Raw genomic sequence first — 20,934 nt, 5'->3', positions numbered from 1 at the left:
AAGCTCTAATTTTATACGTGAAGAATGAGTAAAATCAGTCATGGGATACGCTTAATGTCTGTAAAGCCCAAACGAGTTTTGAACTTTTACATCGAACTGAAAAGGGTTGACTAGATGGACCAAATGGTTAATGGATGGCTTTTTGGATAAATCGCCTCCAAAGATCATAATACCTCTCTGTGCAGGTGGTGGTAGATCGGATACGGTGGAATCGAGAGGATGATTCCATCTAAGAAGGGGTTATTCCCATAAAACATTTATTTTCTGTTCTTTCGGATTCCCACACAGAGATGATCAGAACGAGCTTTGTGGGCTTTGTGTGCCGGTCTGTAAATACTTCTTTACCTCATCCTCCGCTTCATTTTTTCTTTCTCACCAAAATGAGAAACTGTACAAGCAGCTAGCCGTATTCTGTATTAGGTTTGTGAATGTATATGCTGACATGTATGCAAAGTTTGTGGTCGAGATGAAGGACGATGGCCATGTTTACGAGGCTCTGGGTCTTATCTCAAGGAAATCTTTCTTATTTTGATGGTGTATTACTGACAAAAAACCAAGGTAGCATTGGCGGAAACAGTGGTAGAGAGGTCCACAGCATGCGCAAATAAAGCACGTCTGGTGGTTTTGGAATGAGACGGCTTAGATCAGAACTCACATTTTCCAGAGCATTTGATCTAGAGGCCTGAACCCGCATAAATGTAACAATGTAAAGCCTTCTTTATTGTGTGTTCGACAAGGTTATGGACAGAGCTAGGTTCATGTCATAGCCTTAGAAACTGTATTGGAGCCCTAATATTAATATTTTATATATCACCATCATATTCCGCAGCGCTGTACAATGGGGGGACTTATGAGCTATTTTTTCGTTCTAAAAGTGATTGGGTCTGTTTTTTTTTTTTAAATGTTCAGCCCTGTAGGTTTAGTTGTCTTTCCTAGGGATAGGAAGCTAGATGCTAGAAGTTAGATGACTAACGCTAAACTATGAGATTTATATTTGGCCCGGCTTCCAGAAATGTCATAGATTTACAATTATTAATAATTTGGCCGTCCTTAAATGGATTTTCAGTAACATGAGCTACCGATCTGAGGAATGCTAATTAATGGCAGTGATTAGCATGATTTCAGTGATCATGTTGGCTCTCAGGGGGAAGGCTACCATTATGGATGCTGGGTCCTTAATGCATAGCCTTTGTCAACTCAAGCAGAATTAGCAAGCGTTTGGGTCTTACTCCGTTTGTTTGTATCAGTTTACATTCCGCATCATAGTCATGCATTCTCTGGGTTCGATTTGGTTTGTTATATTGTTGGAGAGCGAGTCCCGCGCGCCCTGTAATAATACTGTAGGGTAAGCAAACAAATACAGACATCTAGTCATTGTTTCCGCAGAGTAGTATGTATAATAATCACAGTAGTATATGCTGTCATTGTAGGTAAATTATTTGTAAGGTGAGAGGGATATATATTTGTTTTACAAGAGGCAGTAAAAAGCTGCGCTTGCAATAAACTAAGGTTCCTTTGTGTGAGATTTTTCCATGAATGAAATAGCAGTGTAAAGACTCGATGTATCTGAATGATTGCCGGGTGTGCTGGTCTCTGGTACAGCAGGGGTTACTCCCAGCCCCGCCTGCATAGGCCTGTCCAACAAGGCAGCGTTTCCTGTGAGTCTGAGAAGACAGTTCAAACCCAGCAGGGAAAGTTCAATGAACAAGCAGCAGCCTCTCCAGAAGAGCCAGAGCCTTGCATGCCGGAGCTGTCAGCGAGAAGAATTGAACTGGGGGTTAAACAGCAGACACTGAAGGGAAACCAAAAAAAAAGGAAGAGGCTTTGAGGAAGTAGCAGTTATTCCCCAGCTCCCCCTCCTTTCATCTGGCAGAGTGGCAGAAGTGAATTCTCAGCAGCGCTTGGCGCTCGGAGACAACATGTTAAGGCAGTAGGTGCTTTGGGGGCAACAAAAGTGCGTCCTTCATCTTTAGGGTTGGTGCTCTTCTGGGTGATATTCACAGGTCGGTTTCTGTCAAGGAAAATGTGCAGCGGGCAAGCATGACCCATACCTCCCCGTTGCATTGGCTTGATGTAATTGGGCATAGAACTTTATGGAGTGCAATCTGCCAGCTACCATACCAAGGATGGAGGAGGAAGAGGAGGCCATCAGCTTTCTGGACCGTGTTCTGGACGAGGAGGATGTCTTTTACGTAGAGGATGGAGAATGTACTACCCCAGTGAGCCCGGATGGGAATTCTACATTCCCGGAATCCAAGGTAGGGTGTTGGATCTGTAATAACCGGCCAGCCTGTGGACTTGGCTCTCCTGTTACCGAGGGCACATTAGTGTAGTATGTATGTTGATATATTCAAGACACCTGCGAAAGGACTTTAACTCACTAAGCACCGGAGGGTCATACAGTCTTTGAAAGTCGATTGAATCCTAAACTTTTTTCCTCTTTAAATTTTTCAGCATATTTGCTAATGTTTATCTTATTTTTAATCCAGAATGTATTTTGAAAGAACGAGGCCACATTTTGTGTAGCAAGGTTATATTCCTCATCCTTGTAGTTTGCCCTTTAAAAGGATATCCTGAGTGTGACATTGCTAAATTGCGTTATATCTCCTGACTAGTAAACCGGGCACCCCATGTTTCCGTGTTTCAGCGCCACATCCTACTTAAGCACTGCTGGCAGTTTTGCAGAGTTAGGATTTTCTGAATTGGCCGTTGTCATTGCTTTAATCCCCTGCCTGTTTTGGGATTTATGTTTAATTCACTAAGAGCATCTTAGATTGGGACATTGCTGTAAAATCTCATGTATAATGCTTACGTTCCCCCTGTCTTAGGGTACTTGTGTGTTATACCCAAGCTTCTATGCTAATTGTGTGACAGCGCCTGATTACGGTGAGCTGGTACATTCAACAGGGTTACTTACTAAGAGTAGCTATGGGACAAAGATTGAGTGGATTTATCACCATAGCAACCAGTGGAATGGTTCAATCATCCAAAATACTCCCTTAGTGGCTTTGTTGACAAGACCGCTCTTAAAACTTTGCTCCAGAGTTGCCCTTCATAAATCCCGATGTTCATCCATATGTTCTTCCCTCCATGTAACGTTACAGGCAATGAAACCATAAGCACTGCCAAGACTACATGCATGCGATGGGCCAGGCAGCGGCTTCGCTTTCCTCCCCATTTACTGACACATTCCGCTTCTGTTTAATGCCAAGCAAATCCTACTCCCCAAAAGCTGCTGTAAGGTGCTCGTCCAGAGAGTTTCACCTTTTACATGTTTTTCTTTCTGAAAGTTTTAAATGAGTGTCTGACAAACCAGCTTTTGGATGACGACTGCTATCACTCCCAGCATCTTCTGTTTGAGGATTATAGTGTTTGTCATTCAGAGACAGCTGGCAGAGCCCACGTGACTCGGCTCTGCTGTAAAGATATACGTGGAAATACACCTTTATTCTCTTTTCTTGTTGTAGCTTTAATACAGTGTTCTGCGTTAAGGCAGAGGTGTGACGCGCTGCGCATGTATATGAGGCGTACCCTCGAGCAGCGCACACAGCAATGAATGGCGGAACAAGGTGTTTAGCCAGACACTGGCAGGCACCGCCACACCCGGGTTGCACGTGTCTCCGTGGATTATGCCTTCAGCTAGTTACGCGTTGGAAGGAGTTCCTAGCGTGCTGTAACCCGGCCCTGCCGAGACAGCCCAGGATAAAAAAAAAACATTATTTAACTGAGTTTTATATAAGAGGGGGGGGCAGGTGTGCCTAGAGGTGATTACACACGTTGCAAAAGAGGTTGATGCCCTTGCTTCGTTTATTGCCCGTTTCTTATCTGTTCAGGGTTAAACTGTGTGCTTACGCTCAAATTGTTAAGATACACAAGGTTTTTTGTGGCCTCACCTTTAGCACCCATATGGCCACCTGGGGTACAGGTGGGTCAAGATTTCCCCCCATCATATATCCCCCACATCATATATCCCCCACATCATATATCCCCCACATATTCTTTAAACCACAAATATACCTTAACGTCAAAGAGCTGCCTTCCACCAGCATGGAAACCTATGATCCACATTGTGGCCCTGAATTAATTATTGTGAGCCTTATATATCTGCAGAGGCCTCTGCTAACCAACCCGTGTCCACCTAACCAAAATACGTCGCTCCTCACCCACTATAATAAACCTTTTGATGTGTGCTCTGTTTACTGTGGTTTACTTTGTGATTCATATTGGATCAAAAATAGATGGCTACGTTATTATTATTATTATTACTATTATTATTATTATTACTGTGTTGTGTTCTATAAAACTTTTGAATGGCTTCTATCATAATATGATATGTGCTTTTGCTTTGCTCAGGTCCGGAAGGGAAGCTGCTTCTCAGTCAGAAGCCGGTGGTCTCACTAATAATGAGGTCATCGCTCGCGGTTTTTCCTCTGTGTTAATACCATGTGACTGTTGTGCAGCTCATTCCACAACCAACACATTTGTAACAATTGGCCGGTTCCTCTTTTAAGGAAGGGTGATGAAATACATAGAACAAAGACAATCACAGCAGATGAGAACCAATCCCCCATCTAGTCTGCCCATAGACTCGGCCCTTAATCAGTCCTTGGTCCTTTCTTAGAGTCCTCATTGGTTTAACCTCTACCACTTCTGCTGGGAGGCTGTTCCACTAATCTACCACCCTCTCAGTAAAGTAAAACTTTCTCACATTGCATCTTAGCCTTTGACCCTCTAGTTTTAGAATATGACCTATTGTTTTATAAATTTCTCCTCTGAAATAAACGTCCCTACTGTACTTTTGTTAAATCCCTTTACATATTGAAATGTTTCTATCACACCCCTCTCTTCTTTGCACCAAGCAATACATACAAAAGTGAGACCCTTTAGTATTTCCTGATCATTCTATCTCTTTACAGGTATTCTAATGGAATCCAAACAAAAAAAAATACTGAAACATCCAAGTTAGATTTTCTGTTGTTTGCCGTAGTTGAAATTAATTAAACCTGTGTGTTGTAGTTTTTGGATTTTGTGAGCCTGTATGCGGGCCGGGGGATTATTGTGTTTTGCGTTTGATTGGTGTAGTTTATCACTGATTAGAAATATTAGTATTTTGAGGCTCCCCACTCCTTAGTCCTACCATTCCATCTGAAAAAGAGACATCAGAGGCCCTGGAAGCTTATGTACATCTTTTGGCGCAATAAAAGGTGTCGCTGCAAACCAATAGCTTTCCACATCACCATTAAATAGGCTCAATGTGCTGGAAGAAGACCATGAAGATGGTGAAAAGGATGTATAACACACCGCCACCCGCACACCCCAGAGCTGCTTAACTTAACAATACGTCAGTGTTACTGGGTATCTGGTTCTGCGTTTGGTTGTCGTACTCGGCTAGAAGCTCCTTCGTATTACTGGGGCGATGATCTCGGTGCCGGGCTCCTTCTGTACACTTGTCATTTCTTACTGTTAGGAACCTGCCCTTGGTTAGCGCTGGTCTGCCAAACCTCAAGGCTAAATGTAGAAAATTATTAGTCATCCTTGTGCGTCTATTCAGAACAGAGGTAGCTCTGTTTGTAAAGCCTCCCCCTTCACACACACTTTCCACATATTTCCAAATAATGCCGAGTCGGTGCTCCCTCGCCAGCCAGCCTCACAGAGCCCTCTGTGTATTAATGAAGCCGTATTAAAGAACCCTGGAAGATCCCGCACCGGTGTGGTCTGCGCGCGTTACGAGATTACGGCCCTTTTTACTCTATATCGGTACCGCGGAAAGCAGATCTGGAGATGAGGACATGTGTTTCATATGCATCTATTTGAATTTCCCCACTCCTGATTCAAATTCAGCAGATATCGGCTAAAAATAAACCTCGCTTGGCAGAACAGCTCGAATATGTGTTTGCATCGAGCTTATTTGAATAGGGGTGTGTTAGGAAAATTATACATCTCCGCTAACCTATTGCTAGGGCTGATTGTGCCGGTTCTGGGTGTTATTATACCGCATCTGCTGATGTCTGGATGACTACAAGCCAGTGAAGTTGTACAAAGAACTGTTCTTCCCCATCTATTAAAAAAAACTTTTTAGCACGCACTGCGTGGCATTTAACTTCTCGCACATGGCTCCATTTGCATTTCTGTTTGTTTCAAATGACGACTTTGATGTTTGTAACATGAATTCTTTTATGACGGCCGTACCATGCAGAAGTTGAACACACGAGCTTGTAATGGCGAGCCTTTGTGTGGTTCAGTTAGTCGCTACAAATTATATTCCTTTCATATGAAGCTACTTAATAAATACAATGGAAAGACGATTTCCTGGATTTGCTTTCGATTTCCCATAAAAATATTGGCTTTATTCCAATTAAACAAAGCCTCTTCTACATATATTTTTCGTGTTCTTCCGCCTCGGTTGTTTTTTTCTCTCCATGTAATCCCAGACTGACTCGATGATGTTGAGATCAGGGCTCTGGTGGGGGCCACACCATCACTCCCAGCACTCCCTGTTCTTCTTTGCGCTGAAGATGGTTCTTAATGACTTTGGTTGTATGTTTGGGGTCGTTGTCATTCTGCCAAATAAATCTGGGGCCAATCAGATGCCTGCATGATGACTTGCGTGTCCTTATCCATGTAGTTTGTATTTGCAAGGATGTTCTTCCTTTATTATTTGCCGCGTCGTCTCTCTCTCCTCCTCCTTCACTGTAAATTATCCTGCCTCAATCTGGTTACGCAGATACGTTGCTTTTGCATATATACTTTTCTTATAGAAAATATTATTTTGAAACGTATGTTGTTTTTTTGCATTTTATGTGATTGAAAATATTAGACGTACCCCTGAGGTGAAGTAGAAGGACTAGTAGCACTGTTTCATCTGTACTTCAAAGCAGCAGCTGTTGGCCCTCTTCTCTGTGTTGAGCGCCTGTTCAGTATTTATTTTGTGTGATACAAACAATACAACTACTAGACCCGTGCAAATGGACCGAAAAATAATTTAGTTTGCTTTTGGCCCATTGGTTTCCAGGCATCTAATTACCTTCCTTGCCTGTTCTGTGTGCCTGAAAATTTAGGGGCATTTTTAATTCAGGAACGAAATTTGTTGCCCGGTGCCCACATTCACTCTCTCTCCCTTACACTCACACTCTTGATTTCTCTCTCTCATGCTCTCTAAATGTTTCCCTACCTTCTCTGATGACCGTTTCCGCTTCTGCCGACCACTTCAGCCCACTGCTTCCGCTTCTGCCGACCACTTCAGCGTCTTCTATTTTCAATCTGCAATCTTGTAGCTTTGTCCGCATCGCCGCACACATAATCTGGCGGGAACTGCTGCTGAAATGGCAGCGCTTCCAGTGACATCCTCTCCCTGATCTTTGAATCTCTCTAGTTCTTCTGTAGTTCTCTAGTTCTTCTTTCAGGCCCTGGTACTTCTCCAGCTTCGCAGACTCCTTATTACTGATGTTGCTGGCAATGCTATGTCTATCACCAATGGCGGGTTGATTGGCCAGTACCTGCTTGTCCGTCTGGATCTGAAAGTCCCACAGGATCTTAGCCCTGGTATTCTCCAAAACCTTACGCGGCATCTCCCATTTGGATTTGGGAGGTTTTAGCCCTGTGCAGATGTTCCGGTACACATTGCCAGCTACTTGGTTGTGCCGTTCATTGTACGCTGTTCCTGCGAGCATCTTATACTCCGCCACTATGTGTTGGACTGTCTCAGAAGCCTCTGTACATAGTCGGCACCATGGGTCCTGTCTGGTGCAGATATATATTTATATATAAAAATATAATATACACACACACAATACTATATATGCAATCTTCCTCTAGACATGAAAGATGAAATTCTAAAGAATGATTGGTGGCTTCCGCAATAAAGCTATATATAAAGCTGTGTATTCTATGGGAGAAGTTGTCTTTAGGCTTCCCTTATGTTATTGCCTCCCATTGTTTATGTATTTCTCCCTTTCCGGCACCTTTCTAATACTGGGGTGAAGAGAAGGACAGTAGTTGGATTAGATAAGCCAGTTTTGATGCCAATGTCTTTATCAGAGAGATACCGTAGCCCCCTTTAACACAATTGTCTCCAAATAGTTACTGCGAGGAACCAAAGTACAAGCAGGTAGGTCATTTTAATAAATGTAAGGGTTCAGAAATCTGTGTGGAGGACATTTGTGCTTAGAATTGGAACAGAATCCAGTGTGTACAGGTCATATCTTGTGTATTGGTTATCGGTGCAAGCCAGTTTTGGACTTTGACCAATATAAATCTGTTTCCGTACTGTACTGGATTGACCGGTACCTTACAGATAAGATGTGTGGGGTCTGGGACTCTGCTGGGTTATTCTCCTTGTGAAGGAGTAAGATAAGATTCTGAAAGGTTGTATACGTCACATTTTCCTCTTCTGCAAAGCGGTCATCCAGCCAAGCATTTATTGATTTAGATAGCAACAACATATTCCACAGTGCTGTACAATGGGTAACGACAGCCCTTCCGTTACTCTTATGCCCTGTACTGGGTAGCTATGGGTTGAACTATTTATGCACCCCCCTGTGATTAATTCTTTCCTTTTAACCCTCTGAGTCCCGGTCCCATAAATCACAGCACAGAGAATATTACCCTGTTTACACGAAAAGGTTATTTAAACACATTCACCAAAGCTCGTCTATCTTTACCTTTTATGCATGTGGTAACATCTTCCTGCTACAGTCCATTAGTGTGTTGTTTTTTTTCTTCTCATTTTCATTTTTTTTTTCTGTTATGAATCTAGAGAAGACTATATTAGGATTGCTTTTTCCCCCACGTTGCTGCATCACAATGATCTCACTTAGGGTTGGCACAAACATTGATAGTCTGCTCCTGTGCCCAAGCAGATATACTAGGTTCTAAAATATCTTTATTTTACTCACGCTCATTGCTAGAAAGTTTACCATCTAGTGCTATCCTTAACAGTAAAGGTGCTCCTGTACCCTGAAATGGCAAAAGTTAATCATTAAAGTATACAAAGCTACATAATGCTGTTATCTTTTTATGGTAGGGCAGGGTTGAGGATTTCCATTACCTGTTTCCTAGTTTTAGAACAGTTATCATATTTTATGACTGCTGTTTTCTGTATTTTTCACCTATTGTAAGTCTTTTCGTCACGGGTGTGAAACTTCGGAGGGGGCATAGATTCTGGCATCGATAATTTCTAGTCTTTATTCTTGTAAAATAGCAGTATTGATAAACTGTTATTTATCCCAGTAGCTTCCAGAGACCTCATACATCTCTAATATTCACGATATTGCATATTGAAATACGCATTATGGGCACGCAGCATTTAGATCTTTTAGTAACTTTATATAATCAGCTGGACATGGAGGTATTGCCGCCTGAGGACCATGTGGACATTATATATATATGTGTATCCACACTACCTCTCACCTTTCTCTGTGCCTTATGTTTGTCACCCCATTTCCCTCTAGATTGTAAGCTTGCGAGCCAAGCTCTCTCCACCGACTGTATCGGTTTGTCTTAGTCTGTCAATTCTTGTCTTATCATATCTCTTGAATTTATGTATTGTATTAAGCGCTGCGTAAACTGTTGGTGCTATATAAATAAAAGATAATAATATATATATTATTATGTGTGTTTATATGTGTATATATGTATTTTGTAAAAATGTAGTGGGCGCTCCTGGGCACAACGCTTCTTGCCGGTGCTCAGTGGCAGAGGCTGTCTCGTACCAGCCCCGACCCTCCCCTGCCCGATCACTCTATGAGAGCTTATGGGACCAAATCACAGTCCATGCTGTGCTCCTGTGCACCGGCATTGATAGAGTAAAAATGTCTTTTGCAGGTCAGTTGCTGTCAGACTCAGTTTAACCTGCAGCAGAGCCAGTCAGGGGTGGGCTGATGTCATGTGGGTCATCCAAGGTCAAAATAAATAAATAAAAATTACGCTATTTATGAATCTAAAAAAAATCCCAAACGTTTTATTTTTTAATATACGGTACAACTATTGGAACCTGATCAATTATTAGGGACATTTTAGGTCACGGGTGGATTGGTCTGACGAACAACGTAAGTAACCTAAACCTTTTCATCTAAAAGTGATAAATTTTTTTTAAATATATTTGACAACTTTATTATACACTCTGCATATTAATAATACTGAATATTGTTGTGGAATGTATTTGCAGTTTCCTGATATATAAAAGGAATAGAGGGATGCTGGTTTCAGAGCAACTGTTCCTCCAAAACAGATCCAGCACGGAGTTATGTGATAAATGATCTTAAGAGAAATCCTGTTCTCCACGATGTGCTGATATTTTGGTTTTTGCTGTCCTATAAAGTATAGTTTCCATTTATTCTGAGCTAGTGACTTGGTTTCAGTTGAACTTTTTGGTGTCAAGCTTTTTACAGTGACATGCTTTGAAATTCTGAGATAAATATTGGCTTTGCTGACCCTAAAAGCCTAGAAAAATTAAATGGTTATTGCGACTCCAAAGCATCGCATGTTTGTTTAAATATTTAAATCCTTCTTTTATTTCTACTTGAATTTGATATTTTCTTTAGAAAAGACATTGCCTTAAGGAGCATAATTTTAGCGGAACCATTGCTTAGTTCTCGGACTGCTGAAGCCACAGTCTTTGATACAATGATACGGGGCCTTTCATCATCTCAATCTCTCCTGCACATCTCTGTGTGTCCTCTTGTCTTTTAAATGCAGAAATTCATCATTCATATTCTACGCTTTCTTTCCTCATCCCCTTGCTATCTGCATGGCATGAGCTGTGTTTGTCCAGATGCATGTCTTGCACATATTCACACATCTTCACCACCAGCTAGCACCGACTCGAGCAAAGAGTTCCGGAGGTTTTAACAAAACCCTAGCATGCGTGTACAGAACAAGCTCCCTTGGTGCAAATAACCTAGCATGGGGTGCAAATTCTGTTGCAGCATCAGAAATAATATGCTTTAATATGCATTCGTTGTTGATGGGGCTTTACAACACTCCACCCCCTATATCTCTGCTGTTTACCCTGTTTATTATTCTAACTTTAAAAACTCACTGAAAACCCATATATATTATATACAGCAAATAAAGTTGATGCACTCAGCGGGTCTTCTTTTTATAAAATGTATTGACTTGGTGAAGGGCCAACGTTTTGGCCTCTCGTTCTTGAGAAAGGCTCATTGAGAGACGAAACATTGGCCCTTCACCAAGTAAATAAATTTTATAAAAAGAAGACCCACTGAGTGCGTCAACTTTATTCGCTGTATATATCTTTTGGATTGTTAGCACCCGGGCATATTGCAACTGCTTCCAGTCAAGTGAGTGCGTTACATTTTATATTTTTGGTTTATATATATATATATATAATAATTTGTCCACAAAAAGCACACACTCACAGGTCTTTGTGCCATTATGTGAATAAACCTATGAAATATTTCTGAAGACCCGTGAGTGTGTGCCTTTTGTGGACTATAAATTTATGTACTGTTCAGTACCCGGAGTGATAAATACATACTTATTCTAACATGAGGCTTAATGCAGACACTGATGGACGTAAACACACATTAATATTAATGCCGATGGAAGTTTGGAACGCAGAGTGTTGTCGACTTTGACCCACCATGTGTCTTAATGACCCTGCTCTGTGACTTTACGCGCTGCTGTTCCTAAAATGTTCCACTTTCCAAAAAAAAAAACCCCTAGAAAACTTGTGGGGTGAACCGAAGAGGAAAGTCCCCAGTGTCAGCCTTGAAATTTGAAGGGTCTGGAGAGATTCTGTATGAAGGAATGGTCTCAGGTCCCTTTCCATGTATTCTCCAACCTAATCAGGCATTATAGGATAAGACTCAGAGCTGTTATTGTGGCAAGTGGAGGTAGTACAAAGTATTGACTAAAATGGTTCCAATAATTGTGCCACACATATATTTCACAGTGTTTTATTTTTTGGATACTCCGGTGTTGTGTTTGTATTTGTTTGATATCCATGAGCCTTCTTTGCTCAAATTTACAAAGTTTCCCAGTATCAGTGTTATGCTCAGTAACATTTTATCATACACACTATATACATTGTTCTGTGTTTACTATAGCAGAAATCCTTCACACAGTTGGAGCCCCATTGGAGGGTTTTCAAGCATGAACCATCATGCCACAGTATATCAATCAGTATATCAATCAGATTCAGGTCAGGACTGACTCCTTGGCCCTTGGCTCTTTTGAGCCATTCAGAGTTGGACTTGCTTGTGTCCTTCACATCACTGTCCTGGTATATAACCCAACGCACTTGAGCTTTAGGTTGTGAACTGATGGCCGTATATTTTCTGATAGAAAACAGAATTCATGGTTCCATTCATTATGGAGAGTCACCCATGTCCTGAACCAGCAAAGCAGCCCTACGCCATCACACCACCGTGTTTGACTGCTGGTATGATGATACAGATGTTACAGGACCCATGTCTTCCAAAAAGTTCCACTTTTTACTCAACAGTCTGCAGAAGATTATCCCAAAAGTCTTGGGGTTATCCAGATGGTTTTTTTGTGGTTAATTTGAGACGGGCCTTTTTGTATTCTTTTTGGTCAGCAATGGTTTTTGCCATTTTCTCCTATGGATGACATTTTTGCATTGTTTGTCTTATTGTGGAATGGTGAACACTGATCTTAACTGAAACTTGGAATTTAGGTAGGCCGGCCACTGTTAAGGTTCACCATTGTTCCAAGTTTTCCCCATTTGTAGGTAATGGGGATAAAGTCATCGTGGTCCCAGAGTGTGCGTGTGTGTATATATACCTTTTCCTTTGTTTGCTCGGGAAAGCTCTTCTGCTCCCTGCACTGGGAAGGGATGTCATATCCCAGTGCTCAGACTCGGTGTGCTGGGACTACACACAGACCAAATAGTGATGGTTACTTGTACTCATACCATTTTACCACTATGCTGTGGCTGCTCGGACTAGGTGGTAGGGGGTATGATGGAGCAAAAATGCAGAGCATCACATGTATCAAGTTAACGAGTAATAATGTTCTAACTGCTAAACTATTGAGACATCTTACTGTCCTGCTGCACTTGACTCCATCATGTGTAGACAGAGCATTAAAATCAGTGTACTCTTGGTCATTATGCCTTTCCTGTTGGTATTATCATGGCATGCTCCAGCAAGCCGTATATGCACACTATAGAAGTATTTTCTGAACATTTGTTTCACCTTATTTACAGGGTGAAAGTGAGTCGGACAAGGGGCTGTTGATGAGAAAGCTCGTCCTGTCTGGGGTTCTGGCAAGTGAAGAGATCTATATAAATCAGCTGGAAGCTCTGCTGTTGGTAAGTTCCCATGTGCTGGTATCACACGATTCATTCCCAAGGATACATTTGTGTTTTATCTTTTTGTTTGTATGCTGTAGACATTTTTAATACAGACATTGTGGCCTAAATTAAATCACAGGTTCCTTTAGTGAGTGTAAGGTATGAGGGGCCGCTTCTACTGAGCTGGGGAAGAAAGCAGCATGTTAAGACCCTGATAAGTTTTTTTCTGAAAATGGCTGTAAACAGGAGGTTCGTGTGTGGATAATGGTGTTTGAATGGAATTAGTCGATGTTAATACACTAAATGAAGTCCAAAAATGCTGTGCTTTAAAACCCCAAGATGTAAAAAGTAATTTATGAAACCAAAATTCCCAAACTATTATCTAGCACATAAAGGGTAAAACATAAAAACGCTGAAATACAAGAATATGAGGTATCTTACCGGAAATGACACATATAGCATGTTAACCACACTTAGCGTCTTTCGCAATAGTTGTTTGAACTAAGGGAACTTACACTTCAGTATTTCTGTGAAGGAGACTTTTGTGCGTGTTTTGTTTACCTGCGTTGGATAAAGGATGTAGAATGTGGATATGAAAGATCTTTAAAATAGCCCAAATATTGAGGATGAATAGAGGAGCCTGGTTCCATCTGTCTCCTTGTTTCCCTGCTGTCAATATTCTTTTGACAGCAAACTTTAGGTGGAAATTTACAGAGGTTGAGAAATCCTAAAGACAAATCCCATGCCCTTGCGTGATGCGTATGGATGGATGTTTGTGTGTATGTATGGACTGTACTCTTAAGATACCCAGTTTGTCCACCAGCTGTGACCCTCTGATTGTATGGCCAGAACCCCAACCATCATTGGGAAACGGCTATGGGGAGGGGAGCACTAGCCCAAGATTAGGCGAGAGGGCTGCAGGTAACTCTTTAATCTGGTAATCCTATTCTAACCCTATCCAAAATTATTGAGTTAAAACCCTTAAAAGGATTTGTGCTCATTCTTTACATGTGTGTGTGTGTGTATATATATATATATATATATGTATGTGTATATATAAGGCGTTTGTCACTTGCTGTATTGAGTGTGAATTCCATTTGTAACTTCTTGTGTAAATGCAGCACTTTTTGTGCTTTGAGGTATTACAACCAATAAAAAGGGGCAGGTTGGCTTCTATATAACACCATGTTGTAAGTTTCTATGAGGACCGTGCATTGAAATACTTTTTGAGATGTGGTCTTATTACAGTAATAACCAGTGGAATGTTCTTGTTGGTTAGACTATTTTTATCATTGTTGTTATCAGAAGGTCAATGATTGCATCAGAATCTCTTTGTGCATCATGCATTTTGTTATATTTTTCATCTAGATTTTTTAATTTGTTATTTATAATCTTTTTTCCTCTACATTGTGTGGATGAATTTAACTATATATCCACTTACATGACACCTGACTCAGCTTATATATGGCACATTTAATTTCCATTACATATTACTGAAACACTGCCATGTGTTATATAACTAGTTAATAAGTTAAGGAGGCATCATATGACAGCCATGGATTGATCAATACATGGAATAATCTTCAGGATTTCTCAACCTCTGTAAAGATCGGCCTAAGTTTGCTTTCCATATAATATTGAGAGTAGAGAAACAGACAAACAAGAAGCCAGATAGAGCCAGGTTCCCCTAGTATTTGGGCTACTTTAAAGTTCTTCCATATCCACATTCTACACCATTTATTTATATTGATGGAGTGCCCAGTAGAAGATGACATTTGGAGGTTATTTGAAGATGCTCTGACCATCCAGGTCTTTTGTTTCAGCCCCTGCCGAGGGGCACTATATATTCTTACATGCCCAATTACGTTTTGATTTGTTGTAGAATTCCAAACAGAAATGACTTCTCTTGTTGTGAATCTTGCTGCACGTTGCTTAAAAAGTCATTTGATGGTGCATCCAATGCATTCAAAAGGAAGTTAATATGAAGTAAAGGGGCTGCAAATCCATTAAAAAAAAAAGGCAAATGCAGTATTTTAATTTAATTGAGGCTGCTACTGCCCACCAGAATTCTGATTCTACTCGAGTTCATTACTTTTTATTGTGCGGGTGTTATATGCTGTATGATATTTACATGCCGCAGAGAACCTTTTCTGCCTTGTAGGGTCTGTTTAAGGTCTCAGGTCAGCTGATAAATGCAAACTTCCTTGCTTACCTCCGCCATTCTGTGTCATGCCGCATATAAAGGCTTTCTTGCAAGTCAAATCACCTGTTAATTCACTTGGTATTTACGTTACAGACAGTGTCCTCAAAAAAGCTCCTTTTAATGGCCTCCTAGAATAGCAGGGTACGTGCCTCTGGTAATTCGCTACGTTTTGTTTTTTCTCCTTTGTTACAGCAGGTGTATCAGAAAAGACTAGGTATTTTATAAATAGCCGCTCCCAACCTTCTCTATGAACATGACACATGAGTTTAAATGAAAAGATAGAGTGTGGAAAAAAAATGTGTGAAAATCATGTGCTTGGTGTGACACGCATTCTGCTCCATTGTTCTGTTGCTCCTCTGGGTTGTCTGTTATGCAATATGTTCAAATATAATAAACATGTAGCATAAAGCAGAGTTAAGCCTTGTTACAAAAAATCTTGATTGTAATCATGATCAATGGTTCTAAACCCAAGGATCGGCAGGATTTATGAGTTAGTAGAACTTTTATAGTTTTGTTTTTTAGTGGAGAAGGACTGGCTGCTAATATCCATACACAGCCTCTTACCAGTGCTGGGTGCTAAATATCTATAACACAGTCTTCTCCGAGAGAACAGGGGCGTCACATTTTAAGAAAATAGAAGCAGAAGTTTTGCGTTTGAATTCTTCATGAATATAATCTGCTCAACGAAGTTGCTTGTCTGTTTACTTTGCAGCCCATGAAACCACTGAAGGCCACTGCCACCACATCTCAGCCTGTTTTAACCATGCAGCAGATAGATGCCATATTTTACAAGATTGAAGACATCTACGGGATCCATAAGGACTTCTACGACAACCTGTGTCCCCTTGTTCAGCAGTGGGACAACAAGACCACCGTTGGTCACCTCTTCCAGAAGTTGGTGAGTCTGCTTGTGCTCTGCCTGTGGCCACCTCATTTTGGATAATTGAGATGTGGAACATACATTATCCTCTGCTAATACCATACTCTTACAATCTAAAATGAGTCTGTAAACCAGCGAAATTGGGACTCTATTGTTATTTAATGCTAGATTCGTTATCAACAACACATTGCTTGTGTAATATATATATATATATATATATATATATATATATACATATATATATATACATATATATATATATATATATATATGTATATATCATGAAGAATGTCAAATATATTTCAATTTTCAGATAAATCACATCAGATACCTTAGATTGATGTATACAATACTATAGTTAACCTTTTTGACCGTTTACAACAGAAATACGCATTTTATGTAAAAGTGAGTTGTACATGCAATGGTTTCGTTCAAATACATAACGATACACTTTATAGGCATATTTGAAATAACTGGTTAAAAAAAATCTCCGTTCTTGCAGATTGTTTAAACAGTAACTAAAACTGAAGAAACAAACGCTATATTCAAGAAACAAACAATTAACCCGAATGCTGTCCATACAGATCTCTAAAACAATGTCAAGGAGAAGCACCACTTGATCTGAGACCCCCCATGAGTTGCACTTATTGCACTTGACACTTTGTGTTCTTTGAAAATGCAATTTATTATATTAATGTATTTAAAAATATCTGTTTTAGCTGCATGTTTTAATGAAATTATTCTAGAAGACTGTTTGGAAGGATGGTGGGAGAGTAGACTTTAAGACTGTTCATTGGGGGGGGGGGTTGCAAAAGTAATTTTCAGTTGAGAAAAATAAAACCACACGGGAAAAAGATCCTCAGCGCACTAATATATTTTTTGTAAACCTCTTTTTTAAACTGTGAATCAAGGGGTACACAATATCAATAAGCAAAAAGGCACCCGGCAAGCGGTCTCATATTTAACGTAACATTACAGCCACCAAGCGCACATTAATGCACGTGGCCATGTGGTCCCTTTACGTTTTCTGCAGAATTCTCCTGAATGCATTTGCCCTTTCCGGCATCCCCAGCTGTTGTACATCAAGTGCTTTGTTTTTCTTCTGAGTGTATATGTTCTTTACTATTTATTCTTCGTTAGTTCTTCGTTGATTAATCTGTTTGTTTGTTTTTTCGTATAACTACAGGCAGACCCCCCCCCCCAACCACCACCAAAACCTAATGTTGCTTCATCTGTAGAAACAAAAATGTTTTCCTTATCGGTGCTGTCCCATATAATGTGCTTCATGGAATGGATTCTAAAAGAGCCAAAGTTTGTAAGGGGAAGAAACGAATCTGTCCTTTCCCCCCCCCTCAACTCTTCCTGTCACCATGTGGGTTGATACAAGGGGACGGTTTGTTTCCCAGCTTGGTCCATGCACTTGACCTCTGTTCTGTGTCATACTTGAGCGGAGAGTTTCTGGACTACAGAAACATTTTCAGTCGATGTGCTACAGGACAATGTTACCTTTTACTGAGCCAACATAGGAACCGTATCACCTTTCGACTAAAGACTCCTAGTCTTGCACCAATGCACCTATTTCCATTTTCCTTACAGCCACATATGTCAAAGGAATGGCCCCCTTTCTCCAGTGTAGTGGTGCGGCTGATTGCCTCATGAGCCAGTGGGCAACCCTGTCCCCTGCGTTTAGTGTTACATACTCAACTGTATGTGCAAGACGTCTGTGAAAGAGCAAAGCCCTGCTACATTTAAGTGTTTGGGCTCCCACTGCAGAAAACAGAGTGTTGCTGATCAGTCAGAGGCAGACTGGCAGCTTCTGTAACAGAAAGAGTAAAATAAAAATCTGAGCTCTGCTCTGACAGGGGTCGGCCCGGAGCATGGGGACACGCATGGATCAGTGAATGCAAGCTAGTAGTATTACTCTGAAAAAACCCTCCATAAAATGGAAACGTACACAGAAACATGTCATTCAATACTAAAGATGAGTTTTTTGGACTACAACATCCATTTCTCTTGGTCAGACTGATGAGGGTTATAATCCACAAAAATTGTGTGCACCCGAGGTACAAAACTGACAGCATACATGTGGAAATGTTTTCTCGTTAATATAATTGTGGCATTTAATTGGACTTTGAGTGCCTACCCTGCCATTTGTTGTGTACTGTCACCTTTATGTGCTTCATCTATTTATATGCACCGCTAAATATATCTGTTAAATGTATTAAGGGCTAAACAGAATACACATGAATTTTTATGGTGTGGAATAAACTGTGTTGTGCCATTATATCATGTGATGGGATGCGATAATTGCCTAGACACGGTGTTAGCTGTAATGACGTTTTATTTTGGATCACCAGGTGTCGGAAGAACCTAATACCCTCAATGTATATAACGACTAAAGAATAAGTGGTCCTTATTCTATCCTCCTATCTCCTGCAGGATTTTGGATTTTACAACAAATTAGCAAATCTGGCAATGTGTCCGTCACACTTACTGCCTGTTACTTGGCAACAGTGACGTTAGTATTAATTAATCTGAAGGATACAGCGTAATTGTAATGTTCCAGGGTTAGGGTGAAGTGTGTATGTGACTGCTAGGTGTCATCTTGTATCCAGTAAAATAAGAGCGGTCATTAGATTTCAGCGTTTGCCTCTGATGTAAAGTATTTCATGATAATTTGTTATATGAAGCTTTTTTTTTTTTTCATAACTATAGTATTAGTAGGGTTAAAACATTTCCTGATTGAAAATAAAATTGTCGAATTGCTACTTCTGCTATGACACTAGATGTAAGAGGGGTTTTTATTGTATATTTAAGGAACAGTAATGCATTTGTTTTTAAGTTACTGCTCCTATGTACAACCAAACAGCCCCCTTAGTCTCCGCTTGCTCTGTTCAATGAAATTCCCCTTTTTATGTTAGAATGAACTATCCCACAGCTACCAGCATTGTTCTCTTTTGAACCCTTCTGGGGGGGAATAAATCCATGGGAGCCCCTTTACATCACTTCATTTAAAGCCATTAGTAAAGCAAGATGGAAAAATCCCAGAGATGCAGCAAAGCAGGTAGAAACCACATTGTATGCAGATCCCGGGGCCCGTGATTCCAGTAGGACTGCAAGTGTTAATGATACATTTTAAAACAACCCTGAATATAATGGTAATGCTTTTAAAATTATTATTATTCACTGGACCCTTGGGTAAAGAAGTCCCTAAATTGGGCTGTTTACATTAAGTCTTTCACCTGGGACACTTTAATAGCACCTATGGCTACCAAGATGCCCATTCCAGCTACTTGTTAACATCTTCCAGTTCTGTAACTGCAGTTAGCGATCCTAGGAGATCACCCTGATCGTAAATAGTTGGCTAGCTTATTTACGCAGAGTTTGCCTAGAACTTGCAAGCTTACACTCGACCACCAGAGCCCAAGTGAAGTGCGAGGAAAAAGGATGGGCTCTTCTCCATCTACCTGGACGTTTTCAATGAATGAATCACATTTCGCTCCGTCGGTTTTAAACCCCCTACCAAAATACTTTGTTAAAAAGTTACTGCTTTAGCGCTTCCACGGAATTGTATTGACTGCGTGTATTCTGCTATTCACGTGGAATTGAATTTGGGGTATTAGAGCAGTCACAGCATCTGATGTAGTTTTCATTATACCCTTGTGTGTTTATCAAACTCGCTGGAACAGGTGAAACCCATTCTTTCCCCCTGGAAATTCTACAAAGAAAATGAAACAATAAAAAAACCACTCTGTCTCAGAACGAATACGTAATGCCATTTGGCTATTTTTGAAGGCCGTATTTTGTGCTCTGTTTGCAGATGTGCAATTCATGGGAAATAAAACCATTTGCGGGCCTTTGTGGTTTCCAGTCCTTGCTAAACCATTACCCGAATCTGTTGCCATGGAAACTCAGGCAATTCTAGTTCAAGTGCTGGAATGGATGGCTTCTTTTTGTGTTTATTACTTTGATTTGTCCAAGTAACTGGAGGGGGTGCCTCTTATAATCAGAATGTTATGTAACTTTCTCTGTGCCCTTCAACTTGCCTTTCATTATCTGTCTTGTAGGCCAGCAAGCTGGGAGTCTACAAGGCCTTTGTGGACAACTATAAACGTGCTCTGGATACGGCTGAAAAATGCAGCCAGGGCAACACCCAGTTTTACAAAATCTCCGAGGTAAGGACCGGTCCGCCTCGAAATTAAAATATTTATTTTACATTTTGTGTTGATTTTAGATGTGAATTTAAAGGCAAACCCATCATAAAATTGTGCTTATATACTATGAACAAAGTTCTTGACTTGTTTTTGGAGCCTTTATACATCATTTGTTGTGCTAATATTGTTTAACCTGAAAGTGCTGGAGGCCACCTGGCGCAGGGCTGTCCTGAGAGCCGGATAAACTGTAAACATGCACTTCCCAGACTGTGCGGCACTTGCTTGGTTGTCAGATACACGCACTACCTTCCTCAAGTAAATTGGGAAACATCATATTGTGATTTTGACAGTAGATTCGCGTTATTAGAGTGACACTTTTTAAAAGGGGACTGTAGTAGACAGATCTCTATTCATAATGTTT

General features: G+C 40.6%; 1 protein-coding gene across 4 annotated transcripts in view; it reads left to right on the top strand.

Moving 5' to 3' along the window:
- The window catches only part of ABR (ABR activator of RhoGEF and GTPase), a 129,090-nt gene that overhangs the window by 59,178 nt on the left and 48,978 nt on the right, over positions 1–20,934 (top strand). For 3 of the 4 annotated variants that reach the window (XM_053457017.1, XM_053457018.1, XM_053457020.1), the window contains exons 3-5: positions 13,190–13,294; positions 16,192–16,377; positions 20,427–20,534. In XM_053457017.1, the coding sequence (XP_053312992.1) occupies positions 13,190–13,294; positions 16,192–16,377; positions 20,427–20,534 (399 nt within the window). Of the gene's footprint in view, positions 1–1,468; positions 2,259–13,189; positions 13,295–16,191; positions 16,378–20,426; positions 20,535–20,934 lie in introns of those variants that run through there. The other variant, XM_053457021.1, reaches the window with a different exon arrangement.

This window comes from Spea bombifrons, chromosome 2, assembly GCF_027358695.1.
Source record: "Spea bombifrons isolate aSpeBom1 chromosome 2, aSpeBom1.2.pri, whole genome shotgun sequence".
Classification (NCBI taxonomy): domain Eukaryota; kingdom Metazoa; phylum Chordata; class Amphibia; order Anura; family Pelobatidae; genus Spea; species Spea bombifrons.
This window is presented reverse-complemented; position numbering and strand designations above follow the sequence as displayed.